The 22156-nt window shown below is 37.1% G+C and overlaps 2 protein-coding genes and 1 long non-coding RNA gene across 3 annotated transcripts; 1 reads left to right on the top strand and 2 right to left on the bottom strand.

Annotated features, from left to right (window-relative positions):
- The first annotated feature begins 1671 nt into the window (after positions 1-1671).
- Positions 1672-5879, top strand: tlr21 (toll-like receptor 21). Its single transcript, XM_016233420.1, has 2 exons — positions 1672-1907; positions 2667-5879. Exon 2 carries the CDS (start codon positions 2776-2778, stop codon positions 5713-5715), a length of 2940 nt encoding a protein of 979 aa, XP_016088906.1. The 5' UTR covers positions 1672-1907; positions 2667-2775; the 3' UTR covers positions 5716-5879.
- Positions 5880-6254: 375 nt separating this feature from the next.
- Positions 6255-9548, bottom strand: prr19 (proline rich 19). The gene is made up of 3 exons (XM_016233419.1): positions 8165-9548; positions 7178-7326; positions 6255-7031 (listed from the first exon to the last, which is right to left on the bottom strand). The coding sequence occupies exons 1-3, from the start codon at positions 9066-9068 to the stop codon at positions 6495-6497; spliced, it is 1590 nt and encodes a 529-aa protein (XP_016088905.1). The 5' UTR covers positions 9069-9548; the 3' UTR covers positions 6255-6494.
- A 6479-nt stretch (positions 9549-16027) lies between these two features.
- LOC107551702 (uncharacterized) lies at positions 16028-17414 on the bottom strand. The gene is made up of 3 exons (XR_001604796.1): positions 17311-17414; positions 16918-17168; positions 16028-16144 (listed from the first exon to the last, which is right to left on the bottom strand). It is a non-coding gene; the product is annotated as an uncharacterized lncRNA (long non-coding RNA).
- Between the last annotated feature and the right edge of the window lie 4742 nt (positions 17415-22156).

Below are 22156 nucleotides of genomic sequence, written 5' to 3'. Positions count from 1 at the left end.
ATGTCTTTTGTCACTCAGTGATGTCATATCAAACAGAAGCAATGACTTCCCAGCCTCAAATGACTGTAACCAGCTACACTGTCTCTCACTGGAGCTCTGATGTCTGCGACTGTTGTGACGACTGTGGAATCTGTGAGTGTGTGTGTGTGAAGCAGGGAGATTCATTTATGAACGCAAATCCATTTTGCTTAAGCTAATGTAACAGTAATAGTGATCAGGGACATGCACAGACATTTTGAGGGGTAGGGGCTCAAGTGGAAAAAAGGGCACTTATATTTATTAAAAAAAATTTCTAAACAAAACATTAAATATATTAGGGGTGTGCGATATTGACAAAAATATATCTCAATATTTTCTGAGATTTTATCGATAATGATAATTAGATGATATTTTGCTGAGTGTGTTATTGTGCTGATATCTTAAGGACTACCGTGGACAGCTGACTCCTAAAGTTTTTGATATTCTTCATATTCTGTGTGGTGATCAGTTCACAGCAGTGATAGAAATTAATCTTTTCCAATAAGTTTTAATTGATTTTTTACCTTTATAAAGCCCTTTTTTCTAAAAGTGTGCATCATCTTTTCAGTCAAATTCTTAAATTGAATCAGTCAATTAGAATAATAAGTCATTTGGGCTGTTACCAAGCAAATGAAATCAGTATTGACAAAATTAATCTTTGCAATGCAGAGAAAACACAGAAGCTGCATCTGAAGTGGCATTTAGATGTATTTACACACTGTTTAATGCAGGACATGAATGCATTTAACCTGCAGTTACAAATGCATTAATACTGTTTTGATATTTTAAACATAAAACGTTGAATACTGATATTTGAAATTATATATATATATAAAAAAGAAAAGATACTTTAAAGGGGTCATATGATGTTGCTAAAAAGAACAGTATTTGGTGTAATGAAGTGCGTTTATGCGGTTTAAGGTTAAAAAAACACATTATTTTCCACATACTGTATAACTGTACATTATTGTTTCTCCTCTATGCCCCGCCTTTCTGAACCGTGTCGATTTTTACGAAGCTCATCGGTCTGAAAAGCGAGGTGTGCTTTGATTGCCAGCTATCCAGTGCGTTGTGATTGGCCGAATACCTCAAGCGTGTGACGCAAATGTTACGCCCCTACCATGCTGTGATGCCTTGTCCCGGCTGGAGCGACGAGACAAAAACATTAAACCCCATTATAAACGAGGCATTTGTTGCATCCAGTGGGGACATAATTACGGATTATAATGACTTATATTGGCTTGCGTTTTTTTTAGGGCTCTGTCTATGAAGACTGGGTGAATGCTGTCCTTTCTGGGGACTCTGTCAGATGGCTCGAGAACAGAAAGCAAGAGGCTAATTTAAAAAGAAAATGAAGAGGAGTAAAATAGATGGCTAATTTAGATGACTGGGATTGTTATCTTTTTCTTCTGTTTGTTTTTAGAATATTCCAAAATATCAATGGTTCTTGTGATCCTTCAAATATATGTATGTAATGCTGCATGAAATCAAAGACACAACGTTGGTCATGTGTTCAATTTTTACACCTTACATTAAATCATGATGCTAATAGGTTTTACATTATGAATCAACTTTTTGCTTTAGTTTGATGACTTGTCCTTTCACACTTAAATATCTTCCAACTGCTTACTCCAACTTAGGGCTATAATGATGGTGATGATGATGATTATTATTATACATTTATTTGTTTAAAGAAAATATTCCAGATTTCTCTGAATAATGAATCAAAACAATTGGATCAGGCTATGCGATCCGTTGTCTGATCTTATTTGCTCTGGCATGAACATTTTTTGGTTCCTCTTTCTATTCCTGTGAAGGGAATGTTCTGTTTAAAAGAGAGAGAACACCTATGATAGTCTTGCAGAATTATCAGGGACGATTTCATGAAGGTAAGCTACTGAACCAAGTTAAATTTAGTTTAAGTTTCAATCTAAAGGCAAACAAGGCAAAATAGTCAATGTAATAATGTGAATTAATGAAAGATATGAGATTCAGGCTATATAGGATTGCTCACTGGTGAGTCTGAGATTTTCCTCTGTATTTAACCTGTTAATACTAGAGAGAATAATGTGACATGTATAGCTCACTGTCTACTTTGTTTAGCGGGAAAAGTTTTTTGCCTTTGTATGTACTTGAATGTCATTATCGTGAACAACGGGGAATGTGAAAAAAGAGAAACTTGTTAAGAAGAGCTTGTCATGCATTTCCATGAAAACCTTCTTTAAAAAGGTCTTTAAATATTTACCATGATTTTATAGTTTCAATCCATTATTGTATACTTCTTTACATTTTAAGGATGTAAATAGAACAAAAGGGGAAAAGGGTCTGAAAAAGTGGGAAATGGGCAGTTGAGACAGATTATGTGAGAGTACATTACAGAAGTTTGTTTCGGAGTAATGTAATTGCAGGATTTTTTTGTATATCTTGCACTGCATGTATTCAAATAAATTGGATACTTACATCATCTTTAAAGTGATTTTATCATAAATAAATAAGACATCCATAACATGTTCTTGATGCATTTGTTACATTTAAAGAGGAAAAAAATATGTAAGTTTGACTAACAGCATTATGTATGAGTTAATATATAGTAACAGTTTATTTCCAGTTCAAACTGATTATAACCTTTCCCTCTTTTTTTCTAGCAGCTGGCTGTATTAAACTCTAAGTGTTTGCTGCTCAGTGAAGAACCTCATAATGTTGGACTTTCATGAAGGCAGTCAATGGGAGTTACATTAAAAAGTGGAATTGAAAAATATGGCAGATTCTGCGTGTCGAGAACTGATCATAAAGGCAATATTCATCTGCCTCCTTAACCTTGCCTTCAGCTACAGTTTCAGGAGTTGCATTGAGATCCCTGATTCTAATCATAAAACCTTCAGATGTATTAAATGTCATGAAACAGACATAACTACAATTGTGAGTGATGTATTTCCCACTGCAACAAACCTCACAGTTTCTCGGAATAACCTTACACACATTCAAGGCCAAAGCTTTCATCATCTGTACAAACTGACTTCTCTGGTACTAGATGCTAACCATATTGCTAGCATCCACAAAGATGTTTTTAATAACCTGCAAAATCTTCAGATGTTAAATCTGTCCTGCAATTACATATCATCTCTCCACCGTGATGTTTTCAGTGACCTACATAACCTCACAGAGCTGCTCCTGGGAAACAATAATCTCACTTATATTGATTTGTTCCTGTTTTCCAATTTGACAAACCTGCAGATTCTTGACCTACGCAGGAACCACCTGAAAAACTTTTCATCTTTGGTTGAGTGCATAACAAACCTGTCCAGCTTGATACAACTGGACCTTTCTTTTAACAATCTAACCACCCTGCATCACTCCACCCGTCTGCCAAACTCGCTTGCCAAACTTTATCTCAGTGATAATAAACTACACAAACTGGGATGTGACAAGTCTTTCCTAAAGTATGTGAAAGTGCTAGATCTATCAGACAACAAATTACTGTCATCCAAGACTTTTCAGGGCCTGAATCTGAAGAGTATAAAGTACCTGCGCTTGCGCTTTACCAATGTCTCCACTAGCAAGCTTCTTAATTATACCAATGTTCAACCAAGGCACATCGACTTCTCTGGCTTGAAACTGAAGCATCATGCTCTGACTTCGCTGTGTTTTCACCTGCGATATCATCAAATACCTAAAATGGTACTCCAGAGCAATTCCATAAGAGTTCTATACAAAAACACATTTTGTAATTGCTCCAGTATCACTGATCTAATGGACCTCTCGCGGAACGAGATGAAAACCACAAGCTGCTTGCAGTTTCTGCACTGTCAGACCCAACTGAAAACTCTCAAGATAGAACATAACCATCTGACCAGGCTAATGTCCTGCGACACATTTAAAATTCTCTACAGCTTGAAAAGCCTGAGCTATCGTTACAATCGTATTCTACAGGTTAGTGGTTATGCCTTCAGTAACACACCAAATTTAACAAACCTCGAGCTAAACATAAACATAATTGCCTATTTGGACCATAAAGCCTTAAGTGGACTCAGAGATCTTGTCACACTTCGTCTCGATAACAATCTTTTGACCGATATCTACAATGACACCTTTGAAGATCTTACCAACCTGAAAACGCTAAACCTGCGCAACAACCAAATAGCTGTGATTTTCAACTATGCCTTTCAATATCTGTCAAATCTAATTATTTTAGATTTAGGAGGGAACAAGATCACGCAGATGAGGCCACATGCATTTGATGGGCTGAAAAGCTTGGCCAATCTGTATTTAGACAGAAATCGTCTGAAAGAGATAGACAGCACGCTCATTGGGAAACTTCATGCCACCCTGCAGGTGCTGGATTTACAGGCTAACCACATCCTGTATTTTACAGAACATACATACTCGCCATTTATTAATATGTCGAGGCTTCTTGATCTGAAACTTAATGCACAGGAACCAAATGGCATAAACTTGTTGCCACGCGCATTTTTCCGTGGTTTAACTTCTCTCAAAAGTCTTTACCTCACTAACAACCATATCATTGGATTTGGTGCTGAAACATTTGATGACCTGAAAAGCTTGGAGTTCTTAACTCTGGACAACTCATGTGTTGGGATCGCCCAGCTCAAACCTGGTATTTTCAAAAACCTTAGAAAATTAAAGACATTATCCGTTGAGAACATGGGCATTAAATCATTTTCTAAAGAGGTCTTTGGAAATCTCACAGGACTGAAGCAACTACATCTCAATCGCAATGCCATGATGTCTTTGGACATCAGTCTACTGGACAATCTGACCAATCTAACATACATTGACATGCGCAGCTGTCCTCTCAGTTGTGGCTGCCGAAATACTGAACTGCAGAACTGGACCATAAGCAGTAAGAGACTCCAGTTTCCTTATCTTTTCAATATTACATGCCAAGACCATCCAGGCTCCTTTTTTCACAACTTTGACACTAATGTGTGTTATTTAGACATAGCACTCTACCTGTTTTCCTCAACGTTTACATTCACAATCTTACTGAGCTTGATACCACTTCTTTATGTCAGACTTTACTGGAAATTTAAGTACGGCTACTATGTGTTTCGATCATGGTTTGGAGAACAGTGGCGTCGCTTAAGGGACCAGGAGGAGAAATACAATTACGATGCCTTTGTTTCCTACAACTCAGCAGATGAAGACTGGGTAATGGAACAGCTGTTGCCGAACCTCGAGGGTTCTTCATTTCGGCTCTGCCTGCACCACAGAGATTTCGAGCTGGGCCGTGATATTGTTGACAACATTGTGGCTGCCGTATATGGCAGTCGCAAAACGATCTGTGTGGTCAGTCAGAGCTTCCTTCGCAGCGAATGGTGCTCACTGGAGATCCAGCTGGCCAGCTATCGCCTCTTTCAAGAAATGCAGGATGTACTTTTGCTGGTCTTTCTGGAGCCTATCCCTGAGCGGCAACTGTCCACTTACCACCGTATGAGGAAGGTCATGCTCAAAAAGACTTATTTGCAGTGGCCTGGGCCAAACTGTTCTGATCCAAACAGTGCAAAAGAACTGTTCTGGAATCAATTAAAGAGAGCACTAAGAAGCAGCAACACTGGAAGCCAAGAGGAGCAGAACGATCAGAGGAGGCAAGACAAAGAGGGTGCGGACCAGGAGGAAAGAGAATATTTTGTGAATCAGACACCAATAGATGATGAAGTATATTACCTGATGCCCTGATTACACTGGCATATAATTTAATCTGTACAATATAAGAACAAATTTAATGAACTTCAATAAATGTAAATTAAAGGGCTGTAAATTCTGCAGGCTTGCAAACATGGAAAAAATAATCATGGAAAAGATACAAACTCGCCGGAAGCAATTTAGTATTTTTATTAGGAGTTTATGGTAAAAATTTTATATATATATAAATTCAACAGGTAAAATAGCTGTGATCGGTTTACCTTCACAAGAGTATTACACAGTTGAATTCTTACATTTAAGTTTACTACAAGATATTTGACCAAATATAAAATGTAAATTGTTAATTTTGTACTGCTTTATTAAAGAATATCACAAAACCATTTGCATCTTCTTTTTTTTTAGAGAATGCTGAACTTAATGATAAAAGTCCAGACAAGATATACAGAAGAAATCTGATTAAATAAAAAAACGAATAATAATAATAATCAAATAAGTAAATAAACAACCAGCATCCTTGCGAACAAACATTTCCCTATTAATTCAGGAGAATAAAAGACAACTAATGTGTGGTGCTTTTATTATTTCTGCAGCACAACGAGTAATTTGTTTTTAAGCAGTTGCATTCACTCTTAATACCTGTGTTACCAGTATATACAAAAACACCAGAGAAATCATGACTGTACATAATTTGAGCACACTGAACCCTCAAATTCAAATCTCAAGGTGGTGGTCTTTCAAAAAAAAAAAAAAAAGTGTGTTACTCATACAAAGATAATCTTGGCAAAAAGCCTCAATTGTGGCAAACGGCTTTGCTAAAGGTAACGGGGAGGGTAAAATACCCTATCTGGTGTGTTTGTCCTGGGACAGTGAGACATACCAAGACAGTCTGACCTGTGCTGGGTGTTAGATGGATGTGGACAGCGAAAAAAAGGCTTGTATTGAAAGCCCTCTGAGAGATAGGATGCTGAGAATGAGAAGGGAGCCCATCTTTCTCTTTCATCCTGAACTTGCTGCTGATGCGACCAGAATCTGGATCCTCCAAAAGATGCTTGTGGTTTTTGTTTTCTGCTCTCACATATGTGATACAAATTCAAATCAAGATCTTTGTCTTCCCTCCACTGTTGAGAGATTCTTGAGAGACCTAAATTTATATTTTTCAAACTTTCCCCTCTGCTCAGTGACTGCTGCTGAGAATAGGAGTCCACAGGATGATCAACCCAGGTGGGGCTTTTGAGTATAGGGACGGCATGCTGGGTAAAGGTCTGTTCCTGGTTAAAGAGCTGTCTGCTGCGATGATGCTGAGCTCTGATGCAATCCTGAGACAACCTAGCTGCCCTCCACTGGTCAAACTGCAAAGATTAACCAATCAAATTCACATGCAAAATAGCCACACAATCCTCAACTGCAAGCTGTGAATTCTTTTAAACCTCTGTTACAGTCTAGTTTACAACTATTTTGGTATTATTTGGATTTAATTCTTTACTTCGTTACTCACCATGTCAGTGTGTGACTGTCGTGGTTCTTCAAGGGAGAAGAGATTGGACGAGGTCTTCCACTCTTGTATCCTACGTTTCTTAGTGAAAGCTCCTCTGTTCAAGTCCTGCTTAACGTCCTGTGTTAAGTAATCTTGTTGCATGGCACTGTCTAGGATGCAGAAAGGTAATTTAAAATATCCATCGTAAATTATATCCATCATGTAAATGATAAGCATATTTTCTAAATTAAAATTCATATTTTTGGAGTGTATTACGTCAAAAATAGGTGATACAATTGTCCTGATATAATAATAATAATAAAACCCTACAGAGAAGTTTGGCATAATCTGTTATTATTTAAAAAATAATAATTCAAAGTGTGAGAACAATGTATGTTACTACTCTTTACTTGATGGCTACAACATGACTTATTTAAAGACATTTAACTACCATTTATTAATTTTCATTTATGAATTTGGCAAAAGCTTTTTTATCCAGAGTGACTTACACTGTATTTAAAGTGTACATTTCTTGCATTCAATGGGAATTGAGCCAATGACCTTGCCAATGTTTTCATGCTCAACTGATTTCTAAAAGAATTTTCTTCTATTTGTCTGGGTTTTTTTTTTTAAACAAATGTAAAAATTTGACACACCTGTCCATATCTCCTAAAACCCTACAGAGAAGTTTGGCATAATCTGTTATTATTTAAAAAATTATAATTCAAAGTGTGAGAACAATGTATGTTACTACTCTTTACTTGATGGCTACAACATGACTTATTTAAAGACATTTAACTACCATTTATTAATTTTCATTTATGAATTTGGCAAAAGCTTTTTTATCCAGAGTGACTTACACTGTATTTAAAGTGTACATTTCTTGCATTCAATGGGAATTGAGCCAATGACCTTGCCAATGTTTTCATGCTCAACTGATTTCTAAAAGAATTTTCTTCTATTTGTCTGGGTTTTTTTTTTTTAAACAAATGTAAAAATTTGACACACCTGTCCATATCTCTATGTTCCTGTTGAAGCACCTATCCTCATTCTCCACTGTATGGCTAGAAGGTGAACAATTTTCATCTCTCTGTCCTGAGCTGAGCTGAGAAGCCATTTGATTCCTATTCAAGAACGAATGTAGCCTGTGGAGGTTGTGCTCTAACTGGAAACTCTGTCTTTTTTGTAAATCCTGTAGTAGCACCTCTCTACACTCGGCCAGCAGGGGATGCCGAAGGCTTGGCACATGGAGCTCTGAACTCTGGCACAAACGTGTCAGGAGCCTTTTCACTTCTTTCCTACAAGACAGTGACATTTGCTCTCCTTGCTCAACATTGTCTCCTACTTGACCAGCCCCAGAGTCCAGGTCAGATAGAGAGGTTAATGTCTGCGGGTTTTCGAACATTTGCGTAACTTCCATGTTTGGGAATCCCACCGTTGTAGAGTTTTTCTCAAATCTCTGAATATTCATAAAACCATTTTCTTGGTTTTCTTCATCAGGGCATTTGAGATTGCCTGTTTGTGAAACATCAGAGTAATTCATATTAGTTTCAACTGGAGTAGAACATAACTGATAAACCGGTTCATTTTCTGAGGATGACAAAACCACATGTTCAGTTTCTCTTGGGGAGCTACTCGGACTATCTTGTCTTGTTTTGCTATTCGTATCTTCCTTTCTGCTGTTGGCATTTCTGTCATGCTTCCCATCTTCTCTAGATGGTCCCATAGATACATCAACCCCTCTATTAGTCTGAAAACCGCTTGTGTTTATTTCACTAGGCTCTTTTCTTGAACTTTTCTTCCTCTTCACTTGTGGTGGCATATTATTTTCTGGTTCCTGTACTTCATCCAGAGTGCAGTCCTGGACAGAATCAGGTACAGAGGGAGGCAGCGGTGATGTAATGTGCGTCATAGACTGATTTCTTTGCTCTTTTCTCTGCTCGTCTCTCTTTATCTGCTCGCTCACCAGCCTCTCAATATCTATGGACCTAATCTCATGACTGAAAAGTCCTCGGTTGGAAGTAAGGCGTCCTTTAGTTATGATGCTTGGCTTCTGGGGTATGAATGGCTTAGCGAATGCCCTCTCTTTTCTAGAGCAAGCCCGTGGATGATGTGCTTTCTCACCACCTTCTCTTCTGCTGTGCTGAGAACCTGGGTGATACCTGTTTCTCTCCAGACCTCGAATCTGATTCCTCTCCGTCCTGGTTTTAAGATGCCTCACTTTATGTGACGAGTTGCAATGCACATCTGTTCTTATACTGCTAGAGCACACTGGTTTGCTGGTGTGGGCAGCATTGGCTGTATGACATGAAGACTTGGCTGTGCTACTGTGGCGGTCACTGGATGTCTTCGGCAAGTTATGTTTATGTAGACAACTTTTGTTGGATTGGTGGCTCATAAAAAGACTCATGGCTGTATTCGATCAAAAGGGTGCTTCTACTAAATACTGAGCAAAGGGTCTGAATACTTAGGACCATGTGTTATTTCAGTTTTTCTTTTTTAATAAATCTGCAAAAATGTCAACAATTCTGTGTTTTTCTGTCAATATGGGGTGCTGTGTGTACATTAATGAGGAAAAAAAATTAACTTAAATGATTTTAGCAAATGGCTGCAATATAACAAAGAGTGAAAAATTTAAGGGGGTCTGAATACTTTCCGTACCCACTGTAAGTGTCCATAATATAAGGAAAATTTCACTTTACAGCATTTGCCAAGAAAGCTCTTTTTGGTATTCAAAAAATATTTTAAATATTAACCAACAATTTGTGGTTAGTATGAATCATGACAGGATATAAGTGTCCATAATATAAGGAAAATTTCACTTTACAGCATTTGCCAAGAAAGCTCTTTTTGGTATTTAAAAAATATTTTAAAAAGACACACCTTAAGGTCACCAAGGCTGCATTTATTTGATAAAAAATACAATAAAATAGCAATATTGTAAAATATTACAGTTTAAAATGACTTTAATATTTAAAATGTAATTTACTGTAGTAATGTAAAGGCTGCATTTTCAGCAGCTGTTACCTTAGTCTTCAGTGTCACATGATTCTTCAGAAATCATTCTGATGTTGCTCAAGAAACATTTCTATCAATGTTAAACAGTTGTGCTGCTATTATGCATTGTTTTACATTTCAGGATTCTTTGTTGAAAAGTTTTTAAAGAATATTTGAAATAGAAATTGTAGCATGATGTCTTTACTGTGACTTTGATCAATTGAATGTTTAAAGGGGTCATATGATATTGCTAAAAAGAACATTATTTTGTGCATTTGGTGTAATGAAATGTGTTTATGCGGTTTAAGGTTCAAAAAGCACATTATTTTCCACATACTGTACATTATTGTTTCTCCTCTATGCCCCGCCTTTCTGAAACGCGTAGATTTTTACAAAGCTCATAGTTCTGAAAAGCGAGGTGTGCTCTGATTGGCCAGCTATCAAGTGCATTGTGATTGGCCGAATACCTCAAGCGTGTGACGGAAATGTTACGCCCCTTACCATACTGTGATGTACGTGTCCCGGCTTGATGAGACAAAACCAATAAAACCCATTACAAAAGAGGCATTTGTTGCATCCAGTGGGGACATAATTACTGATTATAATAACTTATACTGTATTTTTACGCGTTGCATTGCATCGCGCTGCGTAGACATAAAACCATGTCTGCATTTGTGATTGGAGAAATTACAAACAACAAGAGCTACTCTACATTGCTCAAAACTCGCGTTTGAAGCGTACTTACAGGCTGCGAGTCAGAAGCACCAGACTGTCTTTACAAAGTTGGAATTGCCCCACTTTATAGAAACAGCCTTTGAGCACAGACGGCATTGTAGGCTACTCAGGATCAGGAAACAGCCCTCCATAAAATGCGCTGGACACATCTGAATATTTGGGTTAAACTGTTCTGGAACAGTGTTGTAAATACAACTTAACCACTGATTTGTAGTTGTGTCCTCTTTTGGAAGGCCAAAGAAAGTAGTTTTGCTTTCACAACGAAACACACAGCGTCTCCACGACAAGGCTGCGGCAGCAACAATACTACAGCGAGAATAAAAGTTACGCCTTTTTTCTTTGCGTGAACATTTGGGCGGCGTTATGCAAATCTTCCCACACAGTGACGTAGACATGTGGGTGTGTGTTTAAACAAGGTGTTTTAAGAGGGCGTGGACGAGTCTTAACTTTTATAAAGAATATCTCTTTGGATTTGAGACTTTAGTCTTTGCAACTTTAGGGATCTCATCTATTCACGAACAGCTTGTAACACTCCAAAGAGAAAGGAAAAATTGAAATGGCATCATATGACCCCTTTAAAAAAACAATTCATATATCATTTTTTGGGGGCATGACATTTTACAGCCTGAACTAGCCAAAGAGGGCGTGGACGAGTCTTAACTTTTATAAAGAATATCTCTTTGGATTTGAGACTTTAGTCTTTGCAACTTTAGGGATCTCATCTATTCACGAACAGCTTGTAACACTCCAAAGAGAAAGGAAAAATGGCATCATATGACCCCTTTAAAAAAACAATTCATATATAATTTTTTGGGGGCATGACATTTTACAGCCTGAACTAGCCATAAAAAATATCAAGATGAATTAAATTTAGATATTAAACGTGCTTATAAATTACTTTAATCATGTGTGTATCTATGTGATTAAAGTAACAACAGTTGCTTTCAGAAAACATTCTTCAGTGGCTGTCAGTCTGAAACCGACAGGTCTCCTTGAGCTGTATGAACTGAAGTCAGTTGATACTGTGTCACTGCACAAGTACTGTTAAATACTTCTTGGCACCTACAATCTGATAAGCCTTGCAAACTCGGCTGGGACATGTTATGGTGTACACAAAAAAGTGTTAGGTGACACTTGAGATCATGCTGAGTGATTCAGCCTGTTGAAGATGGAATTACAGTTCCAGGATCTCTGTAAATCAGTGAGTGTCAAGACAACCCATCTGTACTTTAGTTCTTTTTAGAAGTTTTAATAACCCAAATGTCGAGCACAACATGTCTTATATGTCAGCATGTGACAGGTAGATTTACAGGTAGAATCTGATTTCTCTTTATTCCATCTTATCTGAAAGCCCACTTTAAGGCACTTATATTTCTGCATCACTTTGAACTGATATTCGCAGTCTGCTTAACACAATACGGTTTCATATCAAAACTGCCACGTTTTTCTACAAATGTGAATCACACCTGCACAGCAATTCTGGAGAATTTTGTACCATTCTTCTTAATGAAACGGTTTTATTTCAGCCATATTCTTAGTAATGCCAATGCATCTCAGTTGGGTTGAGGTTAGAACTCTTGACCAAGAAAAGATGTTTTTCCATTTTCGTTCATCAGTGATACAATACTTTTAGTGAGACCAACATGTCTTTTCAGTTTAATGAATCTGAGTGAATACAAGATTGATTATGGTGTGCATGCTTGATTCATTTAGCTGTTAAGGATTTTTTTTGGTCCGGAGTTGTGCATCAAGTTTGACCCAGGGTCTTCTTGTTCCCAAAAACATCCATCATGTTTTTAACATGACATATTGTTGCCTCATCAGTAACCGCATAGTATGTTATTATACTAGAGAAAGGACAATTTATTTCTTCTAAGGTTTAGTGAAACCTGAACTACGGATTCCCATAAAACACTCAAATGCAGAACATTTGGCACTGGACCAAATAGGTCTCCTTTGAACTGAACTCAATTATAAATGTGATATGGTAAGAATAAAAAAAAACATCTGTGAGGGGTCATATCAAAGTTTGAATTACAAAGGAGGCAAAATAATGGATTTCTTTTCCAAAATTGCATGCTGCCCTCATCACAAATCTTGGCAGTTCCCAGTAAACGAGATATGCTGTCAACTTTTCATTTACACTTCATTTCTAAAATTCTATCCAACAAGTTTGGGCATAATCAGATGTGGCTTTTGAGCCCCAGAATTCAGAGCTTTGTCGTATAAATACTGTGTAACCCTAAATTTGAACACGGAGTTCTCTTGAAAAGCAGGAGTCTTGAAGACTTAAAACATTCTTTTAGACAACTTTTCTCATTTTCTGACTAAGCGCTGGTGATAATGAACTTCCAGGTGCTTCTGCTGGTCTTTGCTGTGGTGACTGCCACTAACATCAACTGTCAAGGTAAAAAAATAATAATAATTATGAATACATTTACGCCATGCTATATGTCATTTTCTGTAGTAATATTATTTTGTGTTATTTTTATATTGCGTTAGTTTGCTGTCATGTTACAAAACAACATTTTACCTGTTATATTACTGTTAAATCCTGTAATATAATACATTTGATTAAATTTTGTTTTAAAGAAGTAAAATTCTATGTATAATTTATATGACATTTTGATGTTTCTAAATATCTCCTTTATTGCAGCACAACCTCAGCCGGGAGATTCAAATAAATCTCCAGTGGTCAAAGGTCCCGTCATATCCAGGCAACAGGGCAAGACATGTAGCTGCGTTGGTAAGTGATGATAGTACTCTTTCACTATGCAAACGGTTACAGAAAGTTGCATTTTTTGAAACCTACATAAGAGAGGTCACCATGGCAACAAATGATTTAAAAATAACATTTCGATGAATCACAACATACTAGGAGCCCAAAATCACTTATATTTTCTTATACCTTAATAAACATTTACTGATGATCCTTGCAATTCTGTAGAAAACACTTTATTTTATGTGTTGCTAAATGTCTCTAGTTGTTCTTCTGATGTGCGGTGATGTAGATTTTGGTTCAGAAATTCTCTAACAGTATGTGCTGCCCAAATGTAGTGCTTTGTAGTGTTTTTAAAAGTATTTATTGTATAAAATGATTTATTGTATTGAAATGAGTCCTAGTCATTTTGATTGATGTGTTGTTTTCCATAGGGAGAAGAAATGCACTGGAGCAGAACTACTGTCCCTGTGAGCTGCCACGTCAATATAGTGAGTCATGCAACCTGTATTTACCCAGACCATTTTGTTTGTTATGTTAAACCTAGCAGGCCATGAAACACTGAGTCAAAAGAAAGCTTTTAAAATAATTGTACAAAAGTTACTATTTTTTTGGAAGTTATAATACATATATACATCTCTATTGTTTTATTTTCAGGAATCCTCAGTAAAGAGCAGAAAGCTTTGTGCCTAAAGAAGGGGATTTCGACACTTAAAAAGTGCCAACAGTTGATTGGAGGAAACAGGAAGGCGAAAAAAGGCATCAGTATGCCAATTTAACCCACAGTCACTATACTCACCAACTATACACCCCCATCATTTTAAACATGTACTTATCACACCATATCTTAAGTAGTGTATACTGAACTATTTTTGTATCTCTTATATTCAATAACATTTATTCTAGGCAATGTTCTACATTCAGGTTTTACAATTGTAAAAAAAAAAGAAAAAAAAAGCACGTACTGGAAAAAGACATGCAAGTGCATTTAAAAATAAAGCATGTTGATAAAGAGAGAAATTAATTTGAATGGTTTACTTTTATTTGGTCTATAAATAAAGTGTATAACATTTCACATGTTTTGATCTTTTAAATAACTGTAAAATGCATTTATAATTTGGAAATAAGCACACAGAAGGCATATAATATTTCTATAAGAAAAGATTGTACTATTGTGAAATATAAGACACATTTGGGAAGCAAACAGAAAGGTCATTTGGATAATTGGTCATTCAGATAAAATTTGCCTGGATTTTCTGTATATTAGGTTTTCCAGATAGAGATTTAAAACCAGAGCTACAAGTAAGAAAATAATCCAGAATTTATTAATTTCAGCAGATTTAATTACAGTACAGCATTCATGTCTTAAATTACCGTCCAATTAATGATGGTAATAAATGTATGAATATACATATATATGATATAGCTTTTAGAAGATAAATATATAGGCAAATAATGCAGTATGATTAATTAAAATGTAATCCTTTTTTTTTTTCTTTTTTTTACTTTGTACTTGCCAAAAGAGTGTTCGGTTTAATAAATGCTCATACCTGCCTTACACATGATGTTTTTAATATGTTTTCAAATTAAGAAGCAGTTCCACTAATCTGGGCTGAATGATCTTGCCAGTGCGATTTTTTCTTGCTGCTTTTAAGTGATAAATGTACCTACAAGCCTCATTCAGGCCTCAAAGACAGATGGCATGTTCACAGCAATATCAGTATTAGAGCCATTCATCCAGTACAGGGATCAGCAAAACGAGCAGAGCCATCAACATCACACTTGCCTGGACACTGACAGCAGCGTCAGGTTCTGGAGAAAAGACAGAGGAAATGATGATCTGTTATTAGGTTACTTCAAAAAACGCGGCATGAAAATGCATTTTCTGACAGTTAACTTTTATTTTACATGTTAACTGCTGTGTGTGAATTTGGGCTAATGCTCACAATTGACGACTTGGCTGGTGTAGACTGTCACATTGGTCAATGGGTTTTTGGCCACACAGGTTTAATTGCTGCCCAAGACAGAGTTTATGGGAAGTACTATGGAAGATTCATTTCCCACTACTGTGTTGTTTTCGAGGATCCAGTGATACACAGCTGGTGGCTGAGACACTGCCAGACATGTCAGGATGGGGGGAATCCCAGGGCGTACAATGATCTGCACACTCTGTGGTCCAACTGCCCAATAAACACACAGAGCTTTAGTTCATGCAAAATAAGTCTTTTGAAGTCAGATTTATATCAAAGTAATTTACAGATGTTTTATATTACTCCCAGATGACCGCAAGATCGTATGGTTGACTGACATGCTGTCTCACTGCGTTCGAAGCGACGCACTGGTATCTCCCGTCATCAGCAGACTGCAAGGCTTTGAAGGTCACAGTGGTGTTATCTGCTGAAAATGTAATGTGAAAATGTTGTTTCGAAGCCAGTGGAGTCTGTTGTAGGCTCCCTTCACATTACAGGTGAGCTCCAGGCTTTGGGAAGCTAGAGGAATAGGATGATCGGGGGTGATGTCCACTGTCACAATGGCCTCTATGGAGTGTACAGAATATTAGACTAGTAGTCACTCACCTTGTGAGCGTACTTAAGTGCGTGTGACGCTTGCTGTGATATTAACATCTGCCCTCTCACTACATGAGGACATAAATACATGAACAACATATCCAGAACTGAGAGTCACTTCATGAGAATTTGACCGTTTCATTTGAGTAAAACTATCCAAGACATGCTAAAATACAGAATTTGGTAACAATAAAACATAAGGTTGGAAAAAATAAAACATTTCATAGTGCCCTAAACATGTATTTTTTGTTAAATTGTTTACATTTCGTGATTTTAATTAATTAGACATGCTTAGTATAATTATAATTAGACCATTTTTTATTTTTAAAAATCCAAAAACCAAAAGCCGCAAACCTAGGGGAAACACTGAATGATTATTATTTTGCCGACTGTACGGACTGTGAAGCCATAAAATACTATGTAGTCTCTACTGAATTGTTCTCTTGGGTGACCAAAAAAAAAAATGCAACAGACCTAATGTCTCTCTTGAGACGGTTCTTTTTTGCAGCGCCACCAGGGTTTTAGGAGTTTTCAAATATATGACTTAATAGTCGGTTCTTTGAACCAATCTTTCAAACAGATGCCCTGGATAATTTGCCACATTTGTAGAGAGAGAATTTCCTTATTACTTAAGCAAAATGTATATAACTTTTTCAAATGATTCCTTTCAATATGTATATGAAAAAGACAATTTGATCTTCAAAGAACATGAAAAGACATCACTGTAAGGTATTATAGCTTACCAATTACAGTTAATGTTGTTGATAGCAGTACTAGCTAGACATTGATACAACCCATTATTGGTTAGAGTGAGTGGGTTGAAGTTCAAAACTGAGTGGTTATGGGTGAAATTGATCCTATTGTCGCCGTATAGGTTTGTGCCATTCTTCATCCACTGAATGTGTTGAACATCTCCACTGGCAGTGCAGGTTAGTGTGAATGGCTGATTGAAGATTGGTTGCTGATTCTTCCTATTCACCGTTGCTGACAGGAACTAAATTTCATACAAAAAAAATCATGAATCACATTCACAACCATTTTAGATTTTAAAAACCAGGATGTTAAACATTTTCGCACTTTAGAACAAATGCATTTGCTGGTTTCAGTTAAGCAAAAATACTGAATTAAATGACTACCATATACAGCTAATGTCACCGAGGCACTGCTGCTTCTGCCTGTAATATTATTGAAGGCCATGCAGGTGTACTCTCCCCTATCGGTTTTTGAGAGAGGTGCAATCACATACACTGAACCATTTTTCACATTTAAGCCACTGAAATACCAGCTGTATTGACTTTGAGGACGAGAGACAGAGGAACAGCTGAAGGTCACGCTGGATCCCACTACTGCTATATGTGGACCAGAGGCTGCTGTGTTGGTTGGGCCATCTAGCAAATACATTAACTGTTTTAAAGGGGTCATATGATGCGATTTCAAGTTTTCCTTTCTCTTTGGAGTGTTACAAGCTGATTGTGCATAGATAAGATCCCTGAAGTTGCAAAGACTAAAGTCTCAAAACCAAAGAGATATTCTTTATCAAAGTTAAGACTCTGCCACGCCCCCCTAAAACAGCTCCTTCTAACACGCCCCCACATATCTACCTCACTATGTGGAAATATTAGCATAACCAGAAAAAAATCGCGGGAAACGCGTCATGCATTTTGCGTCGCCTGGCATGAATTCGCCTCTATTCGCTCTTTGCATTAGGCTTGTTTGAGATGAGCAATATCTGCACAGAACCGATCACCAGTGATCACCGCGAGATGCATGCTGGTTAGAAAAGTGTCGGAGTTACGTCTGACTTGCTCTGATGTCATGCTGACCTGTGCCAAAAAACTCTTGCGACGCGAGGCGGCTGTGTCGGATTGTGCAATCGAGCGCAGTTGCTCTCCACCGACTGCGCTGACCAAAAGCATGATGGGAAACGACTGACTGACGACACAGCTTAATGCTCATTGGTTCAGACAACCGTGATGCTGCATTCTTGTCTTAAATGTTTTTTTTTTAATATCTGATTTCATGTGATTATGTATTTAAATTATGCATGAATATTCCCAAACACCATGAGAGTGCGATCTCTGTGTGATTGTTGTCATATTCTATAAAAATCTAAAATACATGTTTGTATTCAAGTAAAAATGGATGATAAATACGCCTTTCCTATGGAATTAAATAGCAAGCACTTTGAGTGTCTTGTTCATCATATTTATTTTCATATAAAAACAACAGAACTGGAATCATATCATGTTTATTAGCAACACAGCACATGAGTGAGAATAACGCAATATCTGTCTTTGATCTCGTTGGTATCTGTTCCACTTCCCAGAGGTCAGAATTGTCCGTCTTGACTGCGCTTATTTCACTCCTCCCCTCACTGCAGCTGCCTACTCTCGCCTACAATTCAGGCGAGGCGAGGCGCATCTCAAACAAGCCTATTGACTTATGTATGTAATCTACTCACGCGAATAATTAAATTCACATTTGGTGTGAACACACTGTTATATTTACATTCAGTCTGTGTGCAGTTTCTGTCTGGCCAAAAACGGACCGAATTTGCATGCCCTGCTGTTAACTTTGATATTCTTTATCAAAGTTAAGACTCTGCCACGCCCCCCTAAAACAGCTCCTTCTAACACGCCCCCACATATCTACCTCACTATGTGGAAATATTAGCATAATGCCGCCCAAATGTGCATGCAAAGAAAGAAGGCGTGGTTTCAGTAACCGCAGTTAGTGTTGAAGCAGCCATGTCAGGGAGACGTTGTGTGTTTCTAGGCGAAAGCAAAAGCACTTTATTTGGCCTTCCAGAAGTAGATGCATTTAGGAATCTTTAAGATTACTTACAACAGAACAGCAATGCATTCTGTGATGTTTCCCTTTCTGGTTCTGTCTTTACATTTATTTTGAAAGATGAAGCTCGCGATTATGGTAAGGGGCGTTACATTTCCGACGAATGCTTGCTGTGTTCGGCCAATCACAATGCACTGGGTCAGTTGGCCAATCAGAGCAGACTGCGCTTGTCGGAAGGAGGGACTTTGTAGAAAACAAAGCGTTTGAGAGAGGCGGGGCATAGAGGACCTACAATAATGTACAGTATTTGAAAAATAATGTGTTTTTTGAACATTAACGCATGTCAACATATTATGTTACACCAAATACACAAAATAATGATTTTTAAAAAAGCATCATATGACCCCTTTAATATTTTTATCTTTACATTACATTACAAGGCAACTGACAATGAAATGCAAACAGATTTAACCAATATTTTTAACTCATATATAAGGTGAGATGGTGGAAGATGCATTTACAGGATATCATTCAATATATTATTAGAGAAAATAAATGAAAACATTTGCACAAATGTCTTGCACAAAACAGAAAATGTGAAAGAGCGGTATCTTGCTGCATTACTGGGGTAAGATGGTTCCCTACCTGCATGGGTCAAAAAGACTCCCAAAGAATAATTTTTTTTTTAAAGTGTCATTAATGTAAAATAGTAAATCAAATATTTTATGTGCATGTTTTAGTTCAATAACAGACAAAACCGACAGACAAAATCAAATAACAGTGTCCCATTTAGAGTATGAATTATAAAATATTATGGATTCAAATTAAATGATTCAAATCAATTGGCCTATATAGGTTATGAAGAATAATGTTATAGATTGATACAGTAGATGTTAGAAATGCACATCTAACTAAATTATTTATAAATAATAATTATAGATACATTTAATATAACATAAAATTCACAGATCACTATTATCTAATGTCAAAAAAGAAAAAGAAAATTTGATCTAAAAAATGATGTTCAGATAACAAGCAGAGATTAAAGGTGGGGTATGTATTTTTTCAAAAACGCTTTAGAAAACTGAGTCAGGCCGAGTACCAAAACAAACTTGTAGCCAATCAGCAGTAAGGGGCGTGTCTACTCTAGGGATGTAACGATTAACGGTTTGACGATAAACATGATAAAATTCCCCACAGTTAGTTTTTACCGTTTCATGTTTTAATTATCATTAAAATCGTATTAGATTACCGCGATTTGAGCAACTCGCGATAAATAAATACTGTCCAGCATAAAGCACAGTTTTAAGTAACAGTCTCACGTGCGCACACAGCATGCAGAGTAGTTTCGTATTGAGTGAAAAGAGGGCTGAAAAGCTGGGAGGTTTTAAAAGAGTACTAAGGGAATTATACAAATGAATATATGAATGAATTAATTATATGATTGTACCTCTGAAGGTTCTGACTGTCTTCAAAAAGGATTCGATGGCATTTTTTTCATCTTCGCTCTGTAATACCTAAAAGAAGTGTTCTTAATCGCAATACTACTTTGTCCATGGAGGTTACAGGAAATCACTCTAATTAAGCTTTTTCATAAGCGTCACCTAGTGTCAGAGAGTGGATTAACAGAGATTTATGGTGTGTTCACACCAGATGCGAAGCAAATATGCGCATCACGTCACTCGCTCTAGATTACTCGTGGGATGTTTTTCGTGTCACTCGCGTCAGGCGAATTTTCCGCTCAAGTTGAAATTTTTGAACTTGCGCGAAAAACGCGATTGAGGCAAATATCTCTCGTTCGCGGGAAACGCGTCATGCATTTTGCGTCGCCTGGCATGAATTCGCCTCTATTCGCTCTTTGCATTAGGCTTGTTTGAGATGAGCAATATCTGCACAGAACCGATCACCAGTGATCACCGCGAGATGCATGCTGGTTAGAAAAGTGTCGGAGTTACGTCTGACTTGCTCTGATGTCATGCTGACCTGTGCCAAAAAACTCTTGCGACGCGAGGCGGCTGTGTCGGATTGTGCAATCGAGCGCAGTTGCTCTCCACCGACTGCGCTGACCAAAAGCATGATGGGAAACGACTGACTGACGACACAGCTTAATGCTCATTGGTTCAGACAACCGTGATGCTGCATTCTTGTCTTAAATGTTTTTTTTTTTATATCTGATTTCATGTGATTATGTATTTAAATTATGCATGAATATTCCCAAACACCATGAGAGTGCGATCTTTGTGTGATTGTTGTCATATTCTATAAAAATCTAAAATACATGTTTGTATTAAAGTAAAAATGGATGATAAATACGCCTTTCGTATGGAATTAAATAGCAAGCACTTTGAGTGTCTTGTTCATCATATTTATTTTCATATAAAAACAACAGAACTGGAATCATATCATGTTTATTAGCAACACAGCACATGAGTGAGAATAACGCAATATCTGTCTTTGATCTCGTTGGTATCTGTTCCACTTCCCAGAGGTCAGAATTGTCCGTCTTGACTGCGCTTATTTCACTCCTCCCCTCACTGCAGCTGCCTACTCTCGCCTACAATTCAGGCGAGGCGAGGCGCATCTCAAACAAGCCTATTGACTTATGTATGTAATCTACTCACGCGAATAATTAAATTCACATTTGGTGTGAACACACTGTTATATTTACATTCAGTCTGTGTGCAGTTTCTGTCTGGCCAAAAACGGACCGAATTTGCATGCCCTACTGTAAATTTTGACTGGTTGATGAAAAGCAAGCTTATGTGGATTCTACACATTTAAACAATTCAGATAAGTTATCTAGTATTATTTATGGAGCAGATAACATACATATCATTTATCAATCAATTATCATTTTTACTTGTATCTTTTCTTTATTCAGAGGCTGAAATGTGAGGTTTACCTTTTTATTGAACTTTTTCAAAGCTTTATTTGAACATTTACATTACATATTTGAACATGCTATAAACTGTTGTCAAGTCAAGTCACCTTTATTTATATAGCGCTTTTAACAATACAGATTGTGACAAAGCAACTGAACAGCATTAATTAGGAAAATAGTGTCAATAATGCAAAATGACAATAGTAAACACTCATTTTTCAGTTAAAGACAGTTCATCATTGAATTCAGTGATGTCAACATCCAGCTCAGTTCAGTTTAAATAATATCTTTGCAATCAAGTCAACGATATC

Source organism: Sinocyclocheilus grahami, unplaced genomic scaffold, assembly GCF_001515645.1.
Source record: "Sinocyclocheilus grahami isolate Dianchi unplaced genomic scaffold, SAMN03320097.WGS_v1.1 scaffold429.1, whole genome shotgun sequence".
Taxonomy (NCBI): domain Eukaryota; kingdom Metazoa; phylum Chordata; class Actinopteri; order Cypriniformes; family Cyprinidae; genus Sinocyclocheilus; species Sinocyclocheilus grahami.
The sequence above is the reverse complement of the archived record's forward strand: the minus strand, read 5'-3'. Positions and strand labels throughout refer to the sequence as shown.

Bases quoted from the DNA above. Each gene is read 5' to 3' on its own strand.
- tlr21 (XM_016233420.1), top strand. From the start codon at position 2,776: ATGGCAGATTCTGCGTGTCGAGAACTGATCATAAAGGCAATATTCATC.
- prr19 (XM_016233419.1), bottom strand. From the start codon at position 9,068: ATGACGCACATTACATCACCGCTGCCTCCCTCTGTACCTGATTCTGTC. The intron at 7,327-8,164 runs GTGTGTCAAATT...TCTGCATCCTAG, and splicing joins GAACATAGAGATATGGACAG to ACAGTGCCATGCAACAAGAT. The intron at 7,032-7,177 runs GTGAGTAACGAA...TAATCTTTGCAG, and splicing joins GACAGTCACACACTGACATG to TTTGACCAGTGGAGGGCAGC.